This window comes from Alosa pseudoharengus, unplaced genomic scaffold, assembly GCF_046254945.1.
Source record: "Alosa pseudoharengus isolate Yale_2024_CS ecotype anadromous, Long Island Sound unplaced genomic scaffold, YU_APseudo_1.1 YU_APseudo_1.1_scf_10, whole genome shotgun sequence".
Lineage (NCBI taxonomy): Eukaryota > Metazoa > Chordata > Actinopteri > Clupeiformes > Clupeidae > Alosa > Alosa pseudoharengus.
The window spans coordinates 2,510,664-2,535,086 of NW_027468565.1; the positions used below are offsets into that span (position 1 = coordinate 2,510,664).

Below are 24,423 nucleotides of genomic sequence, written 5' to 3' on the forward strand. Positions count from 1 at the left end.
TGTTTTGGCTGCCTAACTAATTATTAACTAAAAAAAAAAAACATTACAATGATATATTGAGAGGAATCAGTGTGTTAATCAAGCACCATGCAGTCTGCATTCATAATCTAGGTGCTTGATTTTATGCACCTGTGTAAAGGGACCTGATGAAACCTATGAATAATCTTGCTAAATTACAAAATTAATATAATTTAGAAACGCCTATGTCAAGATGATAATGCATTCCTTCTAAAATACCCTTGTATCATGATGACTGGCCATACTGTAAAATATATCATAATATTATGTATATTATAGTATAAGATATTCTATATATTTGTCAATAATAATGTCATATCAAACAATAGCCTAATGAAAATAAACAAATACTATAATATACAAACCATAAGAAACGCTTAATTAACTAAGTACATGCTAAACAGATATGAACAGATATTGCCTCTTGAAAGACCCAATACTATAATTTTACACAGTGTAGTGCCAGTCAGATACCTTGAATCTGTTGAATGTTAGTTTCACATTTTTTTAATCTCAATGTGTCCATTAGTTTACACAAAATTCACTAGAAGTCATTATTTAAGGGGTTATTTAAAAAAAAAAAAAAGGGCTAAGCCCCGAATGTTTACAATGTCTGGCTCCGCCCCTGCACGCAACCACCAAGGATTAGAACACTAGGATAAGATTTGGCCATGGACATACTTCTTTCGAAAATAGAAATGGGGAGGCAAGGTAGACAAGAGAGATACATTGCTGGTCAAAACGTTAGCGTAAGAACTGGTTTAAAATGCTGAATGAAGCACAAAGCTTTACTAAAGCACATCCACTGTTTAAAGTCACAAACACAACGAACTAAGGTAACTTTTATGCATGCGCGAACCTATACATACCGGTAGATATGGCTGTGTAGTCTGTGCCATAAGACTTATTCCTGCAGGCTGCCCGTTTCGGCTGTCATACTTTTAAATGGCTTCGCAAGAAGTAGGCCTACATAGACCATAACTTGTACTACTGTCATCTTCTTTAAGAACTTTTCCCAATATTTCCCATAGCCTATATCGCTTTTCCTGAAGGGGTGTCTTTATTATTTTAAAACCGCGTCTTCAGCTTCTTTACTGTTGACTTACTGTATTGATGCTTTACTGTATTGATGCTAGCCTTCTCGTGATATTTTAAGTAGGCCTATTTGTAGAAAATATATATTTAATTAATTTTAACTGACCCGCCCGCAAATGACCCGAATATCATTAAAATATTTGGTTTATGACTCATAACCGCGGGTGACCTGCAAGCTTACGAGGGGAGTTGTGGGAGATTCAGGTAGGGTTGCTACTTTTTGGACTCGCCCACTCTGTCAAAGAGACGTGAATCATGTTTTGGCCTACAAACCTTTTCAAATATCGAAAACGGATCATTGATCTGGGGAAAAAAATATCATGGATCAGGAAAAAATAATTTTCCTCGGCCCTCCCCCCAGGCCAAAAATATTTCTCCTGGGCCTTCCCTAAGGCTTAAAAAATTATCTTAGGCCCTCCCCCCCCTAACGACCGGCCCTCCCCTCCCGGTAAATATCGTACAGTACCTAACCTACCTATGAAAGTAATTAAGGCCTACTTGGTTTACTGACATTTGAGTAGGCTATGCAACACATTGGCAAACCTGGAGATGTCCTTTTAGCTCGTGTCATGTTTGCTAGCTTGTAAGCTCAGTTTGTGTCGTGCTACTAAATTCATAGAAATGTAGTCTGACGAGCCAGACCCACATTAAAATGTAGGGTCTGGGCACTCACCGTTCGCAGTGCTCAGTCCGAGGGGCGGGATAATCAGTTGTCTTTCAAATTCCCTCTGCACACAATAGGACAGCGGCAGCGCTATGAGTCCCATGCGTTTCCCACCAGCGGAGCTAGTTGGCTAGTTCAAACGTTTGCCAACTTAATAAAAGCTTAACTCGTGTCACACTGTTCGCCAGTAGCAACATCCATCTTATTTGTTTTCAAGTAGCAGGGAATTCAAGCCAAACCGTTGCAACTCTGCCATCAATCATTATGTTAAGCCCACCTAACGACTCTATACACGATTTCATTGGCCTGATTAAGTTTCGATTTCTGGAGCTCACAAGCCAACGGAGAGTTGCTAGACTAGCCCGCTAGGGGCGCGTCTAAATTTCTAGGCTAATAGAAATGCATAACATCGCAAGACATTTAGGCTACCTCTTCTATGATCCAAGAATGATTTCATTCGAGTTATTTTTTAACATTTATTTTAACTAATGACATAGAAAACATCCCGAATTGCATCCACATATGGTAATGCACTATGCAAAAAGTTTTTTCCACTCATAGCCGAACACATTGAGATGCAAGCCTTCCAATCCACTCAGAAATGTAATTAGGCTACTCTCACGTCCTTAAAGTGGCAGGCAGTCAATTAGACTTACACACCACCAATGTAATGACATTAAAGAAAAGTGTAGTCGAATAGTTTAAATCAATATGAAATTACTAGATACTTAGTTGGCTATTAGTAAGCTAATTATGCAGGTCACAGAATATTAATTATTAAAAAGATAAAAAGATATAAATTACAAAATATATGAATGTATTGAAACATATGACATTATGCCATCTCTTTAGGGGGCTGTCTAATTATTTGTCAAGTTAAATGTTTTCACCCTTTATTTACGTTATTTTCGATAGTTTTGTGTTATTCGTGGTCCTTTTTTCTGGCTGATAACTAACGGAAACGTTAGTTTCTATTCGACTGGGCTGATGAGCTTGCCTTGACTAGCCGTCCCTCTTCCATCTGACGCTGCACATCCTCTGTCTGGACTCGTCTGGACGGAAAGATTGCTCAGAGCAATGGGCCTACTCTGCGAGAGATCTGCAACTGCCACGACCACCGAGCTGCGGCTGACCTGCCATAACGTTAACGTATCTGACGCTGGGTGCCTGCAGTCTGGATTGAGTGCTGACGTCGGGAGCCATGAAGCAACAAACGGTCCTTGCTAAAGCCACCGAGCTGCTGATCCGCAGGAAGATCGCCCATCATGACTTCAGACTGTTGTTCTTCCTGTGCTCTGCTCTCCAGACTGCCAGTAAATTCTCTGAGTTGGTCAGTTTAAGAACTTTGTTGGTCTTGCTTTGGCTGTACGCAGTTTCACGCGGGTCATCATTGCCCTTGGACTTTTTCAGCCAGTTGGAAATTAGAAAAATTTTAACATGATTATTATTATTTTATTTATTTATTTTCAATTTGCTGTGTTGTCTGTCTTGTATGTCTTAGTGTCACGGAAACGCTGGCGACTACGCCGCTCCCTCCGCATCTTTTGTGTTTTTCATTTGTTGTTTGTTTTTGTCTTTACGCTGGCGACTACGCCGCTCCGTCTGGCATTTTTTGTCTTATTGTCTTTTGTTTTGTGTCAATGTCTTGTATGTGGAGCGCTTTGGGTTGCACTCTGTGCATGTTAAATGCGCTATACTAAATAAAACTGACTTGACTTGTCTTTTTTTGGACAGTTCCGGTGCTCGGGCTCTAAAAATGCCACTCCATGGGGGCTTGGTCGTTGCTTAGCGACTAAGAGGATTACAGAAAGGAAGCATTGGTGAGGGGTTTAACCTGTACTTTGCTAACGTTAGCGTTGTCGTTCAGCGTTCAGTAACTTTCTAACCAAAATGCCCATGAAATTCCCCTAATATATTCCTTAAACTTCATCCTAGTGAGGTTGCTTCACCGTGAAGCGCTTTGGGTGTCTTGAAAAGCGCGATTTAAACTTCAGTAACGACAGGGTTTCTCTTGATAACCTAGAAGCTAGCCTACAACTCGTCGTCACATCAAAATAACAGTTAGATAAACCTACATAAACAGAATGCGAATTTGGACTCACCAGTATCAGATTATCAGACATATTTATTAGCAACGGATTAGGCTCGTCTTTATTCCTTTCTGCCTCGAGGCATGAAGAAACCTTTTACTGTCTATGGAAGAAACTAAGGGCCAGCACCGCAAATGTTGATGATTGGAGGAGGTATAATGCAGTCCTCATAACCACACAAGAACACGGAAGCAACGTGGATTTTACGTGCCTACGTATGTGTGGAATACAATGTGATTGGTCGATAAATCGCAGACAAGCCCCTCGCCTCGGCTAAGTGCAATTTATTCTGCGCTTTTCAATCGCCGAGGTAAATTGCCGCCTTCTGTCATTGCAATTTATAAACTGTAATCTATAGAGAAAATAGTCTACCACATTGACCAGCAAGTACTCATGCTAGTAACGTTTTCCGTTGTGTAAACGCATTTCACCTCTTCTCATACAGAAATCAGCTTTGATCATAAAAAAGGTGGGGGGGAAATAACATTTTGTCCAGAGAACAAAATACCTTTTGCAAAGTGCCCTTTAAAGTCAGATTATGTTCCTTTTTGCCGCTTAATGCCTTTAAATCATGTCATGTTTGGTATTAAATTAAATAAATTATGGAACTATCATGTAGCCTAATACATAGCCTACAGGAATACAATCATTCAATAGTAATTCATTTTAATATGAATAGGCTATTATGGCAAGTCTGATGTACCCTAGTTCACCAACTTCCCGGTTAGTTAGCATGTTAGCTATAATTTCCCTTAAAGCAACACCAAAGAGTTTTTTGTACCTTAAAATAATGTTTACAAAATCGTTTCAGTGGTTCATCAACTCGTAACAGGGTGAACGGTACTTTCTGCATTCGCTTCGCGGCCCTCTATCGGCTATAACCACACTATGTAAGTTTGCCGGATCAGGTAGCGGATCTGTAGTTCGATGGAATGAGACATGAGAAACTACAAATTTGACTACGGCTGCCAAATTAGGAGACAAATGTTGTGATTTGTTGGCTGTTCATGCATTGTCTGGTTGTGACAGTGTGTCATATCCATATGGCAAAGGGAAAACCTCAGCAATCAATTTGATGCTCAAGAGGAATCTTGATATGAAGAATTTTACAGATGTAGAAGCTGATGAGCATGAGTGGATGAAGGCAGGAATGGATTCCTTTCTTGCCTCTACTATGGAAAGACTGTTGAAAGCCTCAGTACCTTGAGATACATGCTATTCCCCAAGAAAAGAGATCCTCCTAAAATAAAGTCCTCCTCTAACAAGAGAATGTGCAGCAGAACACATCAAGCTACGGCTGCAAGTCCTTCTGTGGAGAGCTGCTGACAAAAAAACACCTCCCATGTGTACTGATGATGTATCCCTGTTTGGCTGGAAAACAGAGGATGGAATTGCTGTGCCTCTTCATGGCAACACCGACATTGCACCCAAAACAGTTCTACAGCTTGTTGCTTGTGGATGCAAGGCAGTACCAGCATGCTCCAGGGCCTCTTGCACCTGTCAGTCAGATAGACTACCATGCACCACCTACTGCCATTGCAAAGGTGGTGAACAGTGTGCAAATAAAAATTTGAAGATGGCTACACTTTCAGTGGAGGATACTGATGACAGCGAGGGAGAAATGTCTGATTGAATGAATGTTTTTTGGAGGAGACATTTGATGTTTGTGATGTGTACAAGTCTAGCCTGACAACATATTCTGTAGATAGTTGCTATCAGAATCTGTAAGAAAGTACTACTTTGTTCCTTGTAACTTTGTCTATTTGATTAATTGTTGAGGGTTGAGACAATTTGTTGCTCAGCCTACTATTTCAGCAGTGTGATCTTACCGGACTTTACAGATATTATGTTCTCTGGAGGGACTTGAAATCATTTTTAGCATTTTGTATAGACATTGTTGAGTTCTGTTTGAGAAGAGCTTCCATTTGATATCATACATTATGGGTTTATACAGTAATATGCATCTAGATGGTCAAAAAAGTGGGGCGTAGCTGATTATGTCTTTAATAAAATGCTCAAGGGTGCCAGATTCTGAGTCTACACCCTAAACTATCTATGCAAAAAAAATTGCATTTGTACCTTGTCACACCTATCCTGGGGTTCTACTTGACTAATGGGAAAAACATCATCATTCACGTCACTTCATGTGGGAATAAGAGGTGGGAAACTGGGGGAAGATTTTGCTACATGAGTTGCCCAGTTGGGGAATCGATGTAGCAAAGATCGTAGGCTATATGGCGGAGCAAGATATTTCATCAGGAGCCACTTCTGGGAACCCCGGATCGCACGAGGGTCAAAATCCCCCTTTATGCAGTCCAGAGGTAGTTCCATTGCCATAGCTCAGGTTCTATAGAGTTAGGAATGTGAATTTTGGGCATGTTTTCATGATCCTCAAACCCTTCTGACCATTTCAGGTACATTTTTGAGCATTCCAGTCTGGAATTATATCAGGTGTGCGCCTGTTATTTATTCTGCTGCTGTTGGCCTGTTGCTACGTACGCTCATCAATACGTTAACACAGGGGCACAGGAGATATTTTCAAAGTGAGGGGGACCAAATTGTGAGAAAAAATCCATATAGTGAAATCAGGCTTCCAGAATTCCAAGATTCCAAATTCCATTCCAATTCCAGATTCCAAAAATAATTCCGTGGAAATGCATGGATTCCAGTTGCTGCTACTGGAAGAAACTGTAATCCATGCATTTCCACAGAATTATTTTTGGAATCTGATCCCTTATCATACCTGTTCATTCTTACTCGTTGCTCGACTTATCGTGACTAAATTCAAGATGGCTGCAAACGCTAAACTTCGTGAAGTAGTGTTAATTTTGTCACCTATTTTTTATTTAGTCTTAGTCTTAGTCTTGTGACGAAATGTCCTTTTTAGTCTTTGTCATATTTAGTCATTCAAATATCATTTTTGTTAGTCAAGTTTTAGTCAACTAAAAGTCTCGTCATTTTAGTCTAGTTTTAGTCAAAAGAAAACTAAAGCTATCTTAGTCTTAGTCAGTTTTAGTCAAAACATTTTAGTCTTTTTTTATAACGAATTATTTCTGATTACCATTTCAGTCAAATAGTGTTTCACACATCTCAATTTTCTAACAATATTGTGTGTCCACAGGGCTACTCGACTGTTATAATTACTCATTCTGATTTTTTTGTCAGTCAGTACATGCACAGGTAAGTCGAGCTACAGTTATAGCTCGGCTGGGATTTGGCCATATAGACAGTAAAAGATTTGACTGGACCACTGTCATGATCTTCATAGACCAGTGTTTCACAAAGTGTGGTCCGGGGACCACTGGTGGTCCGCAATCTATCCCAAGTGGTCCACGAGCAGACGTCGTAAAATATAATATAGATGAGTTGTTTGCAGTATTGAACCAACTTGTATGTAAATTCAAACTGTTCTACAACACTGTCTATGTCAGATATGCCAGTTTAAATCATATGAATCCTCTGATACAATTAAGCAAAGTGCAAAGACAATAAGCAAGGTGGTTCAGTGAGTATTGTGTAGGCTAATATACTGCTAGGTCTATTTTTTTTTTTTTAGCTAGGTGGTCCGTGCGTTTCTTTTTTATTGATTAGTTAAGTGCTTCATCTGAAAAAGTTTGAGAAACACGGTCTTGGACCCAAGTATGAATGTTTTACTCTGCCACGCTAGATGGCGATATGCGCCCAAACGCAACACAAACTCTCAATCTTAGCTAACTTGCTAGCGAACTTTCCATATTAGCTTACTTGCTAGCAAACTTTGCATCATCAGTGTAACTAGTTAAATAGTTGACATTACTTGCTGAAAATTTTCGTATGGACATTCTGGGGGATGTTAATTTGTATATGTATGAGAGAAGCTTCAACTTCTGGGTATGTAGCATTGTGGCATAAAGCCTAACTCTGGCAGAAATCTCCGGTGTTCTTGTTCCATGTAGTTTCCTGCTGCAGCCACAGGGTTTCAGCAACAGCACGTAGACTAGCCTACAGGAAAGCTGCTGCACATGAACCATGAACTCATTCGGAATATTTTGAAAATGTAACAGCTATTCTGTCTTCTCATTTTGTAGACGAAAATGGAAGAGAAATTTTATCTTAGTTTTTATTTCATGCAAAACATTTTAGTCTCGTCTTTTTTCGTCAACAATAATGCATCTTAAGATAGTCTTAGTCAGTGTTTCAGGATATTAGTGCAGTCTCGTCATCGTCTCGTCTTAGTCATGGAAAAAAAGGTTGTTGACGAACATTTTTCCTCTCGTCTCGTCTGACGAAATTAACACTATCGTGAAGATACTGTCTGTATAAATCGTCTTGTAAGTAAACTACCAGTGCTTTTTCAAAGTTCTCAATGTCTCGTTTTTAAATGTCAGGGCCCTCGGAAGTCTACCAATGAAGTGTGGAGATACATTGAGCCTCGTAAATGGTGTAAAACAGTGATTTATTTGCATGGCTATGCCGATGCCGAGGCACCACCATTGACCGCCTTGTTGGTAGCATCGGCTAACTAGCGCCAGATTTCGGAGTTCAGGGGACAAGCGGAGATGGGCTATGAGACATACGTTCACACTCGGTATCATGTTTCAAAACACTTTAGGTCAAAATCACACCGGAATTCTCCTTTAAAATGGATTCAGCTCATTTTTTCAATCAATCAATCTACACTAGTCAGTATTACTAGGGATTTTTTTCTAACTGACTAAATCAAATCGTCATTAAATAGGCTGATCTCATCCTCTCCCTGTGTGTCCGTGACTCATTATATGCCATTTATTATCCGGTATTTTTACTTCTATGGTAGCTAGCCGCCTCAACTTCCTGTAATTGTTTCAGTGACAGTCTGAACCATACAAAAAGTGTTTTCATACAGCAAACAAACTGGATCATGGTTCAGTTTGATCCGGACCGAGTCCACCTCTTTTGGTCAGACCATGGTTCAAGGCACCTTTCTCACCTGCAATACTGGTTTGAAACAAACTGAAAAGTATGAAAGTCCGGACCAAGGGGCTGTACTACGAAGGGAGCTTAACCTACCCAGATGTAACCCAGGGTTACTTTGTTAAACCAGGGTTGACAAAACCTGGTTATCTTAAGTGGTGTTAATCGGTACTACGACGCTGATTATGAAGTTGATTTGTTGAGCCGGGGTTAACCTAATTGGAGTTTGTGCGCGTTCACATAAAAGGGGCGGGTTGCAGCGCAAGTCACCACTTTCAATGATGACGCGATCACCTTATTTTATGGATGAGGAATGCACAATTATTAAAGTTATGAGGAATTAAAACCCACTCTACGACAAAAATCAAATACGTCGGCAGTGAACAAAGCAAGGCTGTTGGCAACGTATTGCAGATCGGGTAGCCTAAATGCCTAAAAGTAAAGTTTTATTCCCACATGTTCTTCAAATATGTGTTACGGAGGATTAGGCTAGTAGCTTGCGGAATGTCTGAAATGAGTTGAAATAATTAAATGGCCTATTTTGAGTTCATAGAAATGCAACCCAATTCAGAAGTGGGCATTTAGATTACAGTAATAAGGATAATTGAATGTTTAAGTAGCCCCCATTGACTGATTTAGTGTAGGCTATGCCTAATCCTGTGAACATTTCAGATGCAACACCATTGCCAAACGCACATGGCAGCAGGTGAAAATGAAACACAAAAACATTATTCAGAATAGTAGGTTTATATAGTTATAGCTTGCATTAATATTTCTTAATTATGAAAACATGTAGGCCTAGTATGCTTATAGCCTTCACTTGGCCTGTTTTACAGCTAACAAGAATAAGGTGTCTTTGAACACTACTGTAGGAGGAAAGGCACCAGAGTGTTTTACAGTAGCAGAGGAGTTGGCCATCGCAAATAATAGTGGAAGGCCGATTATGGAAGGGGTTGAGGGAGGCATTCGGTCGGATTCTGGTGCTTAGGAAATGTGTAGACTTTATATGCAGGGTACAGTAAAATGACATTCAACAAGTTTGTTAAAATGGTGATTTTAATTTATTAGGCCTAGGCTACTGTAGGCCATGTCCGATTTATTTTAGGCTATTCTTGCTCATGTTCAGCATACTGTAGGCCTATGTCCGATTTATTTTCGGACATACAGTATTCTTGCTCAGATGTTCAGGATCACCGATGGAATACATGAATGTCCACGTACGGGCATTGCTATGACGGCTGACATTAGAGACGTCCATGTCGTATGGATCATCCAGGTACGCCGACATTGTTTCGGGAGAAATTGTTAGTGGAGGGGTGGTACTTATAAAGGGTGTGGTGGGGGTGGTACTTATAAAGGGTGTGGTTAACATAAACCTCAGGTTAACCAAGAACAAAACCTGCTCGGAGCAGGTTTGAGATGCAGCGTAAATTGCCATGGCAGCATACCTCGGTTAAAACCTATCCACCTTTCGTAGTACAGGTTAATCGGGAAGTTACGCCACACGTGATCAAGTTACTCTCGAAGTTACCCAGATAAGCCAGTAACCCCGCTTCGTAGTACAGGCCCCAAATAAGGTAGGAGTGAAGCCCTAAGTCGTTTTGGATCAGTGTCAGCTAAATAACGAAATGTAAATGATTTAGTGTCCTTTGTATAATATGTGTGACCATTGTGTCTGACAGTGTGCTATAGAAATAAATTTGATCTTGAAATTGAAAGTTAACATAACATTGAACCCAAATCACTGAATAAACTACAAGGAAATGGAAATGTTAACTTTTATTCATACAATATCAAAAAAGGCACCGGTACATTCACACAAAGATGAAAGAGAGAAGTGTCATTTATTGATCTCTTCATCGATAAAGAAGCTATGTACAAAAATATACAAAAAAAAAAAAACACACACATTAAGACCCAAATCATTTAAAAATGCTTAAAATAAACAGGCGTACACACTTCATTCATCCTCTTCATCATCTGACAGTGGTCTGGCTCTATGAATGAAAAACAACACATGGTCATTTTCATCTTTTTGAGTCAAAGGCCTAATCCTATTTCTTCCCGCCTCGCTGTTTTAGAACCACTGTTGTACACAATAATATTTTAATTTTATAGCAACGACCTACAATACTTTCTTAAATTGAATTTGACATGATATCAAAAGGCCATGGCTTAAAAGTGGTCAGACAAAAAGTTTATAAAGGGGGTAAATGTACTCATCTAATTTGCATATCATGACATCACTGGATGGCAACCACCTAAAATGATGCATCTTTCAATAAATACTAGATGTTCAACATATTTGAGCAGATTTATTTTCTACAGCCAGGGTAGTCTAGCAAATCTCCCTTGGCCTGCGAGCTGGAAAAATGAAACTTCTATCAGGCCAATCACATCGTCGGCGACGGTGAATTTCTGCGTTAATTACCTGCTACTTGAAAACAAAGAAGATGGATGCTGCTGCTGGCGAACTGCAGGCTTTGAATCGTGACTCGAGTTAAGCTTTTTTTAAATTGGCAAAAGTTTGATCAACAAGCCATCTAGCTCCGCTGGTGGAAAGATGCATGGGATTCATTGTAGCCGGTTGTAGCGCTATCCTATTGCATGCAGAGAAAATTTGGATTTTCGGATTGAGCATTGAGCCCGCCAGCATCTACGGTTGTGTGAGCCGTGGATGGCTGTGTGTATTGTGTTTATGTTGTATATTGTCCTGAGCTGTTGTCATGCTGTGTGACCTTCTCATTTTTAGGTTACTACAGTAGTAGTGTGTGCCGAGTGCGGCAATTACTCCCAGTGGGGAGAGTGGCTACGATGTAGCAAAATACTGGCCTAGTGTGGCCAGGGTGTGCCGGGTTTGGCAAAACTACTCCCAGTAGGGAGGTTGTGTGTTTGTATGTTTCTTTGTTACTATTTGGCTCAGGCTTAGCAGTCTTCATACTTTTGGTGTCATTGTCTGTTTGAACTTTTATTTTGATTTATCAATAACCGGTCATCTCGGCCCCAGCCGAGGCGCAACTGGCTGGGGCACCTGCACCGTACGCCGGCGACCCGGGTTTGATTCCCGCCCCGTGGTCCTTTCCGGATCCCATCCCCCTCTCTCTCTCCCACTCGCTTCCTGTCATTCTCCACTGTCCTATCAAATTAAAGGCATAAAAAGCCCCCAAAAAATACTTTAAAAAAATAAATTAAAAAAATAACCTTTGGTCATCTCAATAATTTACTTCCTTGTTTGTGTTTACTACTCTCCTTTTATTTAAGTTAACTAGTTACGCAGCCATATGCCCCTAGGCATTTTAACATCCAGGCTTAACAATGACAAAGAAAAAGTGTGGCTCCACTTCATAAAGGTGGAATGCCACTTGCACTTAAAATATTTTGCACTAATCTGTTAGGCTACATTTACATTTCTTTACTTTAATACTGCAGATGTTAAGTAGGCTGCTACAAGTTGCTGCACATTGTTTATTTTTTAAATAATAATAATCAACAACAACAATTCATTATTAGGGGTGTCACGATTTCGATTTTATATCGCAATCGATCGAAATTACATTTCAATCTCGAACTTTGAACTCAAAAGCAGAATCGACGATGCAGCCACACCCCAAATGTCACGTCCAGCATGTATGCTAAGATGCACAAACGCACACGCACGTGCTGAACTGCGGCATCAATACTCCTCTAATTTTAATTTGATGTGTATATTTTAATTTCAATTAAAATATACACATCAATCTTCCGAAATCGAAGCCCCTCTTGCTACTTTGAAATCACCGGTGTGGAAGTATTTTGTTGTTCATTCACGTCAATTAACACTAACTAAGCCTACTCAGCTTAAAATGCACATTGATAAGTACATATTCCATGAACACTAACCTTGGGTCTCTTTGGAGTGTGCTGAAACGATCAAATTATCATTCTGTGCTGTTTCGTTTCACTATGATCACGTCTCTGTTTAGCCTAATGTTTGTTCTGTTTACATTACAACCTCGCGGTTGGAACGGTTTCAAAATAAAAAGCGGTTTCAAAATAAAAGCCCCCGAAAGAGAAAACGAAAAGGCCAAAAAAAGTAAACGTATAAGGAATGCATTAATAGTAATATATTAAAAAAAATCGAAAATTGAATCGTGACTTTAAAATCGAAAATTAAATTGAATCGATTTAATTTAGGGATAGTTTAGGGAAAGTAATGTTTAAGTCAAGCCTGATGCCTTTAATCTCTTCCTCATGGTGAGGTATAGGCTACAGTTTATTTCAGGGTTCCTAAACCTTGGTTAAGATCAAATTCAAGGACCTTTCAAAGGACTTTTCAGGCCCAATATCCTCAAATTCAAGGACCTAATATGTCGATAAATTTCAAATGCGGCATGGTGGCATGGTTAAATCATGTTACCTCAACAGACCATGGATATCTTGTCGCAGTTTTCTTTTACTTTTGGTCATGACAGATGTGGTAGACCTATTCTATTTTTCATGTTTATGTTTGGCATAAAACTGAGCGGAAATAAACTTCTAGATTTTCCTTGTTTAGTTAATCTCGTTACCATGAACCTGTTTATTCATCAATATGGGTTTGCTGTAAGCAGTAAACACTAGTGGGAGAGTTACTGGACAAGTTACTTTAAAAAAGTAATTAGTTAGTTACTTCATCCAAAAAATAACTAAAAAAAAGTTACTCCGTTACAAATTATAAAAGTAACTAGTTACTTCAGAAAGCAAGTACTGCGTTACTTTCAAGTACATTTTTAGATGCTCAAATGTGACCCCATGCACATCCACCCCTCTTTAGCGGAATTTAAAATACATGTGCATGTTCAATTATTTAGGATAAATCTGAGTATTATAATGAAATGGAGACTTACAATACATTATTAACAGAAACAATGTACACAAATCTAAGCTATTTTAATGTTGCTGTGGGACAAAGTGAGACTAGCCTCCAATCAAATGCCATGTATGTAGATATCAGAGGAGGCTCCTTCATTGACGAAAGGAAGGAACACCCTCCCTAAAATTTCAGAGAAAAATAAAAAATATATAAAGTGAATTACTAATCTGATAAATTACTGTTAATATTACTATTTGAACACTTTGAATGTACAAAATCGTTCCCCTAGGTCAAAATGCCAACAGCACCCCCTATCGCAATTGAAAATTACTGTATGGAGGAGCTTCCTCCTCAAGCCCCTCATTGAAGTCCATTATAAACACCTCAGACCCCAGCGTCTCGTGAATCACGTGAATCTTGTGTTGAACGGAAAGCTTGTTTTTTGCTCGTGAAATAAAGAGTACAATGGAATCAGGACAATGTCCATCTTTTATACATTCAAATACAGTGCGAAGGTTAGGATCAAGGCAGGAAGACCAGTTCCAAAAATTCATATTCCAAAAAAGATGGTAAGGCTAGTGTAGGCTACTGAATGCTACATAGTATGACAAATACTCATGGCTAACTGGTACTGTAACGTAAGCACAGCTATAGCCTGCAGCTGGCCCGTCACAAAACGTGGACAGTTCAGGGATTTGGTGATAAAACATTTTTGGATAGTTATGCGTTGATATAATCCTCCAAGTTATGCCTTAACTCATTGAGTGCCCACTGAGAGCTTAAAGTCTCACCTTTTAAACGAGCCATTGTATGTGTTCATAGCTATAACACCGAATATGCTGTGGCTGTACAAAAATCATCAACAATGGTCTAGATTGCTGGCACTCTAGGACAAAGCTTCCGAAAACAGCTTGGCATTCAATGAGTTAATTAAACGATTAGCCCATTTCACAAGATGGGGCCGCTGTGTAAATCAACTTCCTGTGGAACAGCACTGTCCCATAGAGAGCAAAAGAAAAGTCCACAGGAAAGACAAAAGCAGGAAGACGTTTTACCCTGCCAATTAAGGCATCATTAACATCAATGAGGCCGGACACCTGGACACTGTGAAATAGGCTTATTGTTAAATAACGTTCTTCTTGTTAATATGTTCTTGTTTTCACCGTTCTAACTGTATCTTTGGATGGTAACATTGTTAATGATTGTTTCAGACCATGATTCATTCCTTTATTGACATCCTCAATAACTTTAGAGTATATTACAACCTGTCTTTAAATTAAAGCAATTTGGCTTTAAAAACAATAGCATGCTACAAATAACCACATTTAAGGTCTATTTTTAACTGGTAAATAGTTACATGGTTTTATAAAACAAGTGTCTATTTTTAGTATTATAGACTTTTCTGCAAATTTATGACATTGAGCAAAACCTCCAGACTTTCCATAATTTTGCACATCTGGAAAACAGTATTTCATAACTAGACCTACACATCTTCCCAGACCTAAATTTACATTTATTTACATTTATCAATTTAGCACTATTATCCAAAGTGACATATATTTAAATTATATTACAAAGTCCATTGTCCCTGGAGCAATTTGGGGTTAAGTGCCTTGCTCAAATGCACAATGGTGGAAGCCAAGAATTGACAACTTTTCTGGCTTCTGCATGCTAGCCTAGCGCCTTAGGTCATTTATTGCTAGTTAAAATGCTACATAGTACATACTGCTGCTATAAATGTGTCTGGGTAGGCGGCCTACATACTCTATTGTTCACATGTGCCACTAACACCATCACAACCTCACATTTGCCACGAACACCAATCAAGGGCACCTTCCTTCCTCCGTTATATACAATATATGTTTTGGAACTTTTGATATTTATTGCCCCTCAAGTATATTGGCCGTCTATATAGTTTAAAAATATCATTCTACACGGTAGGGCTACCCCTCCTCTGACCGGTATTTTGGCAACTAGTGCCCTGAATGAGACCGACTCAACCGTAGGTAATGGCAGCATATCCTCTACTACATACCTGGCTACCATTTTGTTCAGTTTGGTCCGAGACAAACCGTGTGGTGGGGCAAGCTTCAGTTGCTGAGGTTTTGTGGCACTGTCTCTTTCTCCTTCGTTGGTGTTGGCCACTAATTTCGTGGAAGCATGCGACGTTGTAAGATGTTTGAGTAGCCTAAGTTTGAATTACGCGACACCGACGTGGATAGGCACTTTTGCACAGGGCATAATGCGCATTTCACGATTACTTTCGTTCCTTTAATTTCTTGGAGGGGACAGTAATGGCTATAGGCCCTACTTCCATTTAGAGCAGGGGTCTCAAACTCCCGGCCCGCAAGTGACCCAATTCTGGCCCGCGACCTAATGTCAAAATAATAATGTAATTCGACCCTTGAGGGTATTTTTAATTGCGACGAACAACGACACTGATTAAAATAGACGATAGATCCAAGTACAGTGACATCTCATTTGTACTCTCCTCCACTAGTTGCTAGACATCCAGAGCTTCAATTCAAGCCCAAATTCGCTGCACAAAGTTTTCAGGAAATACTGGAATACGCGCGAGAAAGACGAAGACGTGCATTTGTTTCTAATGACGCGGAAGCGGTGCACGTTTTGCACAAATTGAAGCAGAAATAGGCTTACACCAAATATTGAAAAAAAAGTTCACGTGTGATGAAGTCTTGGGTAGGCTATGTTATTCACCTATTCAGATTTTGAAGGAGAATATCTGCCTTTTGGAGAGTATGATCGATTGTCTATTGACAGTGATAAGTATATAAGTATATATACTCTTTTGATCCCGTGAGGGAAATTTGGTCTCTGCATTTATCCCAATCCGTGAATTAGTGAAACACACTCAGCACACAGTGAACAGTGAGGTGAGGTGAAGCACACACTAATCCCAGCGCAGTGAGCTGCCTGCAACAACAGCGGCGCTCGGGAGCAGTGAGGTGTTAGGTGCCTTGCTCAAGGGCACTTCAGCCGTGCACTTCGGGTTCGAACCGGCAACCCTCCGGTTACAAGTCAGAAGCGCTAACCAGTAGGCCACGGCTGCCCCCGATAGTCACTGCGTCTGTGAATGGAGGTGCGTCTGCGTGTATACGATGGGGTCCACTAGAGGGCTGGATTGGGTCCCGCGGGACCAAATGCAAATCTCGCGGGACCGGGCGGTTTCAACGTTGCTGCGGGCGGGAACGGGCGGCTTAAAAAAAAAACAAAAAAAAAAAACACTGCGGGATCAGGATGTAGCCTAGTGTTGTAAAATTGTGCTGCGGCTTCTTTAAAGAAGCCCTATGCAACAATTTTAGCAAAAAGGACCTTAACTCATTGAGTGCCAAAAACGTAATATTACGTTTTTCCTTCCCATGCGTTGAGTGCCAAAAACGTAATATTACGTTTTTAGCTTTTTTTTTTAAATTACGAAACTAGACACTCTAACACACCTTATATATGTGATTTTGGGACATCTGTGATGAATGGAAATGAAATATATGACGATCGAAAACTCATGAAAACGCACAATCTGGACATTTTATCATAACTCGGTTGCCGCTTTGGGTCGAATCAGTGATGCATGCATGTCATCTCAAAACCAGGCCATTTTCGTGGGTCTATCACTAGGTGGCAGTCCCGCCAGGTCTCGCTGATCATTTCCCGGAAAGTTCACAGGCAACACTTAATATTTCATGAAAGACGTTATATCTCCATTTCTAGAAAAAAAAAACAGCGATTTTGATGAAAACTAGCCACTGTTTAGCTTGGGATTTCTCAGGAACAGAGGCGTGTGGAAATACACGGTTTGCACCCACAGAGCTTAAAGGAACACGCCACCCAAAATCAGTAGTAATATATGTTCTTACCTTAACTTTCACGAGTTCAGTCATACCTCTCCCGCGCCGTTAGGTGCACTCAAACGCTCTGTCGCGCGGCGCGAATGTGTTAGCATGTTGCTATGCTAGCGGGCTCTGCCGTGGCCGTAGAGAGAGGAACATAGCAGTAATCAAACACCTCCATTTTTTCCCTACTTAAATACAGTTGCACGAGTAGTTGATAAAAATGTGTACGTCACACAACATGAAACGTGGCGATTTTCCAAGCGAATAAACAGGAGAACTACAATGTGTGGCGCAAAAGCACTTGGGAGTATTTCGACCTAGCGTGGTAATATTATTAACACCTAATTGTAGATCCTATCCACCACAGAGTTTAGAATCCATGCTGGATCGACCCTCAGCCTCTCCCTCCCCTCTGAGCGAGAGAGAGGCACACACACTAGAGATGCGCTGATGGGCTATTATTTCAACCATAACTGCATAGCAAAACTTAGCATCCATCAGCACCAAAGTTTGTTGACCAATTTTCAAAACTGCACCCGCCCACCATCCGTTGGTTGTTTTAATGTAGGCTATATGGGTGATGCAGCGCTGCTGACGTGAGGCTAGAAAGCCCTTGCCTGTTCTAGAAAGACTGATCTAATGCAGCAAATATATTAAAAGGCTGAAGTCGTACATTGGCTAGGCCTATCCCCAGAATATCAGCAGCAAACTCAGTCTCTGTCGCGCAAAACAGTCTCCAAATAAAACGCACATCGGCCTGTTGCCTATTCTGCCAGCTTGTGACAATATATCGTCCAAAATGCTTGATTGCATTGCATTCTCCACATTTTTAGCTACATTTTCATGTACCACATCAGCATTTTTGTTCAGTGAATCTTTTGTAAATTACTTTACAATTACCGTCGGGCCCTTGTCAGCAGACTTCGGCTTGCCTCTTGCCATAATTTACTCCTTGTCTTCCGATGTCATTTCTGAGTCATCTACAGATGTTTACACACATTCACCTCCCTAAATAGAACCAACTTGACGTTGACTTCAACCTGTGTTATATCCTAGATGAGACTGCCTGGGTTATTTTGTTTAGATATTAGCCTATATATAAAACACATAATTGTAGCCTACCATTCAGGGAATAGGCATTTAAAAGAGAGACAGAGGGTGATATGACTCAGAAATGACATCGGGCGATGGCCGTGCGAGATGTTCAGAACGTAAGAGCTAAAACTTCTACAAACTCCATAACATCCACAGCGGAAAAAGAAGGCAAGAAAAATAGTCGGAAAACTTAGATGTGTAAGGCAAGCAAGCAAGTTTGGCGGTTGTTACTAAAAATGTGAACATGCACGTTGCACTGTTGTGCGGTGGACTTTCAGAATGAATGGAGTCGGAGTTTCTTTAATATCGAGGCGTCATATTTGTCCGATGGCCTGCTATAAAATGAATTGCGATGTCTGTCTGAAAAAGACGCGCTCGTGAAGTCAAAATGAATGGGAGTCTTCAGAACAGGCTTGTCAGTCAACCTGACATATGTGTAAAGTAGCCTATAATGTGAATGACTTGTTATTTTATCAAGGATTTCTTTCTTTTTGCAAAAAATAAAGTACAATAGGCATTAATTAGTAGGCCAGGAGCATGCTGAAATTATGTGGCAAATTGTGTTTTTTATTACAATGATAAAATTGTAAAAGGACGTGACCGAAGCCGAGGCAGCAGGCAATAGGCCCGACGGTAATTGTAAAGTAATTTACAAAAGATTCACTGAACAAAAATGCTGATGTGGTACATGAAAATGTAGCTAAAATGTGGAGAATGCAATGCAATCAAGCATTTTGGACGATATATTGTCACAAGCTGCATGGCAGAATAGGCAACAGGCCGATGTGCGTTTTATTTGGAGACTGTTTTGCGCGACAGAGACTGAGTTTGCTGCTGATATTCTGGGGATAGGCCTAGCCAATGTACGACTTCAGCCTTTTAATATATTTGCTGCATTAGATCAGTCTTTCTAGAACAGGCAAGGGCTTTCTAGCCTCACGTCAGCAGCGCTGCATCACCCATATAGCCTATATTAAAACAACCAACGGATGGTGGGCGGGTGCAGTTTTGAAAATTGGTCAACAAACTTTGGTGCTGATGGATGGCTGATGGATGCTAAGTTTTGCTATGCAGTTATGGTTGAAATAATAGCCCATCAGCGCATCTCTAGTGTGTGTGCCTCTCTCTCGCTCAGAGGGGAGGGAGAGGCTGAGGGTCGATCCAGCATGGATTCTAAACTCTGTGGTGGATAGGATCTACAATTAGGTGTTAATAATATTACCACGCTAGGTCGAAATACTCCCAAGTGCTTTTGCGCCACACATTGTAGTTCTCCTGTTTATTCGCTTGGAAAATCGCCACGTTTCATGTTGTGTGACGTACACATTTTTATCAACTACTCGTGCAACTGTATTTAAGTAGGGAAAAAATGGAGGTGTTTGATTACTGCTATGTTCCTCTCTCTACGGCCACGGCAGAGCCCGCTAGCATAGCAACATGCTAACACATTCGCGCCGCGTGACAGAGCGTTTGAGTGCACCTACCGGCGCGGGAGAGGTATGACTCAACTCGTGAAAGTTAAGGTAAGAACGTATATTACTACTGATTTTGGGTGGCGTGTTCCTATAAAGTCTCACCTTTTAAACAAGCCATTGTATGTGTTCAGAATATGCTGTGGCTGTACAAAAATCATCAACAATGTTCTAGATTGCTGGCACTCTAGGACAAAGCTTCCAAATACAGCTTGGCATTCAATGAGTTAATTATGCAGGTTGAGAGTCGTTCTGATGGTTCTACAACACTTTCTGGGTTGTTTGGTGGGTGCTTCGTCTCCCTCTATCGCTTCTCCACGGAAAAACCGAATATGCAACTTTCTGAACCCGGACCGAGTAAATCCGAATGTGACTCAGCGGAAGTATCTAATCGCGCCTGGAAAATGTAGTCAGATTGTAGTTTCTAAGAAGATTGCAAATCGTAAGCCGACTTGGCTTTGTTGCTGTTGAAATTGTAAGTAGCCTACCCTTGGGTGAACTTCGTTTTGTAATGTGGTTTGATAGTCTCTTGACTGTTGTTTGCTCGACCGTTTTATTGTGAGCCCTGTATGTGTTTAGCTTGGTTTTCTTGATGGCTAGCTTGCTAGCTAGTGGGGGTTTAGCGTAGCAGTCACTTGCTACCGAAGCTGCAGGGGGAGCTATGTCATGAAAAATGCGAGCCCAAATCCGGCGAAAACCCAGAAACAGCTAAGGAATAACCAGACCTGCATAGGGCTTCTTTAAGAGAGCTCCGTCTGTCTGTGTCTGTGTGGGAAGTGGGTAGAGCAGGAATAGAGAGAAAAAGGAAGCAGACGTGTAGGCTATATGCAACAGGAGCAGAGTTGGTGGTATAAGTCTAAGTCTTGTAGGTGTTCAGTGTCCGAAATAAACCCCAATGTTATTTTATAACGTCGGCCCTGGAGGTAACGAGTCTCACCTGGTTTTCTGACCACGGTCAGAAACGAAGCAATCAGGAAAGGTTAACACTAGCGACAAGATAGAGAAACAAACATCCCCATGAATCTCTTTATTAACCCATTGGCGCTGGATGCTGCATGACGCAACATTGACCCTCCTGCTGGATGCTGCGTAGCGCAACATTGACCCTCCCGCTGGATGCTGCGTAGCGCAGCATGCTTTTTATTTCATGTTTCTAGGTGCTACAGAGGCTTAGATATTACATTTTGGTAGACGTTGACAATTTTTAGTATGTTTTCAGAAAACCCTCAGGAAATAAGGTTATTTAGTCTAGAAAGCCATAGGATTCTATAGGCGTTTTTAGCAGGCATTTTAGAAGTAAATGGGTTAATAATGACGTGTTTTCTCCTGCGGGACGGGAGAAGACAAAATCAATGCATCTCTATTATTGCGCGGGCATAAATTCTCAGAGCTTTGCGGGAGCGGACATACACATTGCGGGAGCGGGCAGGAGTGTGTAACACACGTTGCTGGGGTGGGAGTGTAACACATTTGCGGTAATAGTCAGAAATTCAGCGGGAGCGAGATGGAAAAAAAAAAGTCCCGCGCAGGGCTCTAGTGTCCACTAAGCATACAATGCTTATTACCTTCTGCCCAACATAGCTGGAGGTGGCAGTGCTAATCGTAATAGTGTCCGTAATGGATGTGGTACAGACAGTAGGGGTAGTAAAAATAAGGCTCTGAAGAACTAGTCACTTGCAATAGGAACTGATTTGACCAGGCTACTTCATTGTAGGCCTATAATAATGGTTTGTGGTTATAGTAATAGTTTACTATTGTTGGTTTACATCTTAGGCCTACTGTTTTCCTGTTAATTTGTTATGTGGGTAATATGACAAAAAAGAAAGTAAACCTGCTCAAATATGTTCAACATCCAGTATTTACTGAAAGGTGCATAATTTGAGGTGCCTGCCATCCAGTGGCAAATTAGACGGGTACATTTACCCCCTTCATAAACTTTTGTTTATACTCAAAGATGTTTACATTTACAGTAGGACTTTTATCTCTGACCACTTTCAAGCCATAGCCTTTTGAAATGTTTAAATAAGTTATGAGAGGAAAATATTTTTGTTTGGTGTGACACGCACATACCTGTTTTTATGCTTTTTAAAAAAATAATAATTTGTATTAATATTTATTTTAGCATTATTTTACTTAGAAGCGGTTGCTAGCACAGTTGTCTGAAAAGACTTGCACTTTCTGTTTGCAGTTGTGTTATACAGTATTTGGGTATATATCATTTCGTCCTGCCATCAATTTAAATTACCTCCTAGGAGCCTTGGATGCACTGCTGCTACCAGCTTCTTCCTCCGATAATGGCAGCTCGTTCTCCTTCTCTGGTTTTCGGCTAGGTCCGCCAAAAAAATCCCCGATGCCCTTCTGCCACGCAGGAGTCGGCCTCGGGCACACAGGATTACCGCCAGCATACTTACTTTTGGCTGAATAAAGAAGGCATCGTCAAAAACAGCTTTAACTAGTAATAGTAGCTTTAATAGTATTGGGATTTTCTACAAATCATTGACTACGTAGTTGACAAGTAATACATGCATTATGGAAGCTCACCAGAAGCACTTGCTTGAGAATTACAGGATGCATTTGCAGAGCTGGAGGATCCAAGCGACTTTCTTGGTGCGGATGCAGCCACAGCTGGGCGAATAAATGTTTTAAAAAACAGAATGATGGGTCATTTCTCTAGCAGAACGCGTATAAAATTAGATAAACGATGTCAATTTTACCTTAAATAACAAGTAAAATGATATCGGTAATAACTTGAACAATGGCCATTCATGGCGCCAAATTACGGTAATGTTAGCTTGTGCAACTAACGTTACGTGTTTTGGAACTAACGAAACTGGCGCCAGTTTTAACATCACAGCAACTAGACCATCTCACCGTTTGCCGTGACAAGTAGTTAAATCCTTATTTCCTCCGAATTTAATGGTGTAACATTGAACAGACCATAACACATATCTGAAGCAAGTTAAGGTTAGACATGTGGCTTTCTGCGGAGATAAACAGTAAAACGCTAACGTTACCAAGAGCTGGTAGCAGACAATAGCTAATGTTTTAGGAAATTGTTGAAGTCTCATGATAAGCGGCAATCTCCGCTTAAACTAAACAGACATTATACCGAGTCTTAGTGGGGGGAAACCACCAAAATACGCCAAAATACTAAGGGAGTGACCAGATATCGTTAAAGGCTCAAACAACTTTGCGATAACGTTCACGTTCGTTACGTTACCCCATAGAACTCGAGACATATAGCAGCTAACGTTACTGTTTTGCCGATTACAGGGAAAGTCTTAACTTACCCTTTCTGTACGTCCCAGGTACACCATCAGCCTTTGTACGAACCATATTCGAGTTTATGCAGGGATCTGCTCAAACGAAATCGCAAATTAAAGCTGAAGCTGGTGGAAAAAAACACCCTGTGACTTCGGATTCCCGCCAGGGCTTAAATCTTACACTTGGGTAGTGTTCCGCCTTCACATAGTCATCTCTCAGCTCAGCCAGTAGGGGTTGGGGTTAATGGTGTGTTCAGGCCACCTGGGAATATCAGGGACCTCCCCTGTGATTACGTTGTTTTCCCACCGCGAGTGTTCATATGCTTTGCCATGTGAACAACATGGATGCCACAACAAAGGTTAAAACTACGCTCACTAATCTCAAATATGCTTTTTTGACAGAAGGATGCAGCTTTCATGTGACAAAAACGGCACATTTCCAAGTTCACATTAAAACGGTGGGACATGAAAGGCCACAAGGACTACGAACGAACTACAAAGTGAAAATGCAACTGGGCAACTCCGTTAGCAAAATCTAGCCCCAGTTTCCCACCTCTTGTGCCACATGAAGTGGCGTGAATGATGATGGTTTCACTGGGAAAAGAGATTTTCCCGTGGCCATGAACAGTCGAAGTCATTAGGCATATTAGACTTGATGAAGATCTGCGCAGATCTGACTTGATGCGATGCATGCTGGGTTGAACAATGATTTTACTGTCCATGGCTCTGACCGGCTCTGACCCACCCGTACCTTTCCGAACGTGCCTACCCCCGGGAAAAACGGTTGTGGCTAGATGGGATACAGCTAAGAACCATAGATAAGAACGGACAGACAGTGAAATCTCGCCGCTCAGGACAGGAAGTAGGGAGCGATCATGGATATTCCAAAGGAAACAAGAAAAATAGCTATTTTGCGAACATTAACATCACTTTTATGTTATAAATTCATGTTAGAAATACTATTACAAAATAAATAGTTAAGTTATGATCACGGGTGTCCCAAAGTATAATATATATGGACACGTACTGTAAGTTTAACTTTACCCCCCGCGTTACGAAAACTTATAATTAAAGACGATCTAAAGACGTCTCAGCCATGGATATCCGTGTCA

At 40.7% G+C, this 24,423-nt stretch overlaps 2 protein-coding genes across 3 annotated transcripts in view; both read right to left on the reverse strand.

The window, feature by feature from the left end:
• The window catches only part of bbs4 (Bardet-Biedl syndrome 4), a 122,296-nt gene extending 118,263 nt beyond the window's left edge, over positions 1-4,033 (reverse strand). The window contains exon 1 of one of the 2 annotated variants that reach the window (XM_076302728.1): positions 3,880-4,033. In XM_076302728.1, coding sequence (XP_076158843.1) covers positions 3,880-3,900 — 21 coding nt within the window. In that variant the 5' untranslated portion in view covers positions 3,901-4,033. Of the gene's footprint in view, positions 1-1,786; positions 2,172-3,879 lie in introns of those variants that run through there. The other variant, XM_076302735.1, reaches the window with a different exon arrangement.
• Positions 4,034-10,563: 6,530 nt separating this feature from the next.
• Positions 10,564-23,505, reverse strand: pclaf (PCNA clamp associated factor). The gene is made up of 4 exons (XM_076299582.1): positions 23,339-23,505; positions 22,590-22,673; positions 22,294-22,465; positions 10,564-10,796 (listed from the first exon to the last, which is right to left on the reverse strand). The coding sequence occupies exons 1-4, from the start codon at positions 23,382-23,384 to the stop codon at positions 10,760-10,762; spliced, it is 339 nt and encodes a 112-aa protein (XP_076155697.1). The 5' UTR covers positions 23,385-23,505; the 3' UTR covers positions 10,564-10,759.
• Between the last annotated feature and the right edge of the window lie 918 nt (positions 23,506-24,423).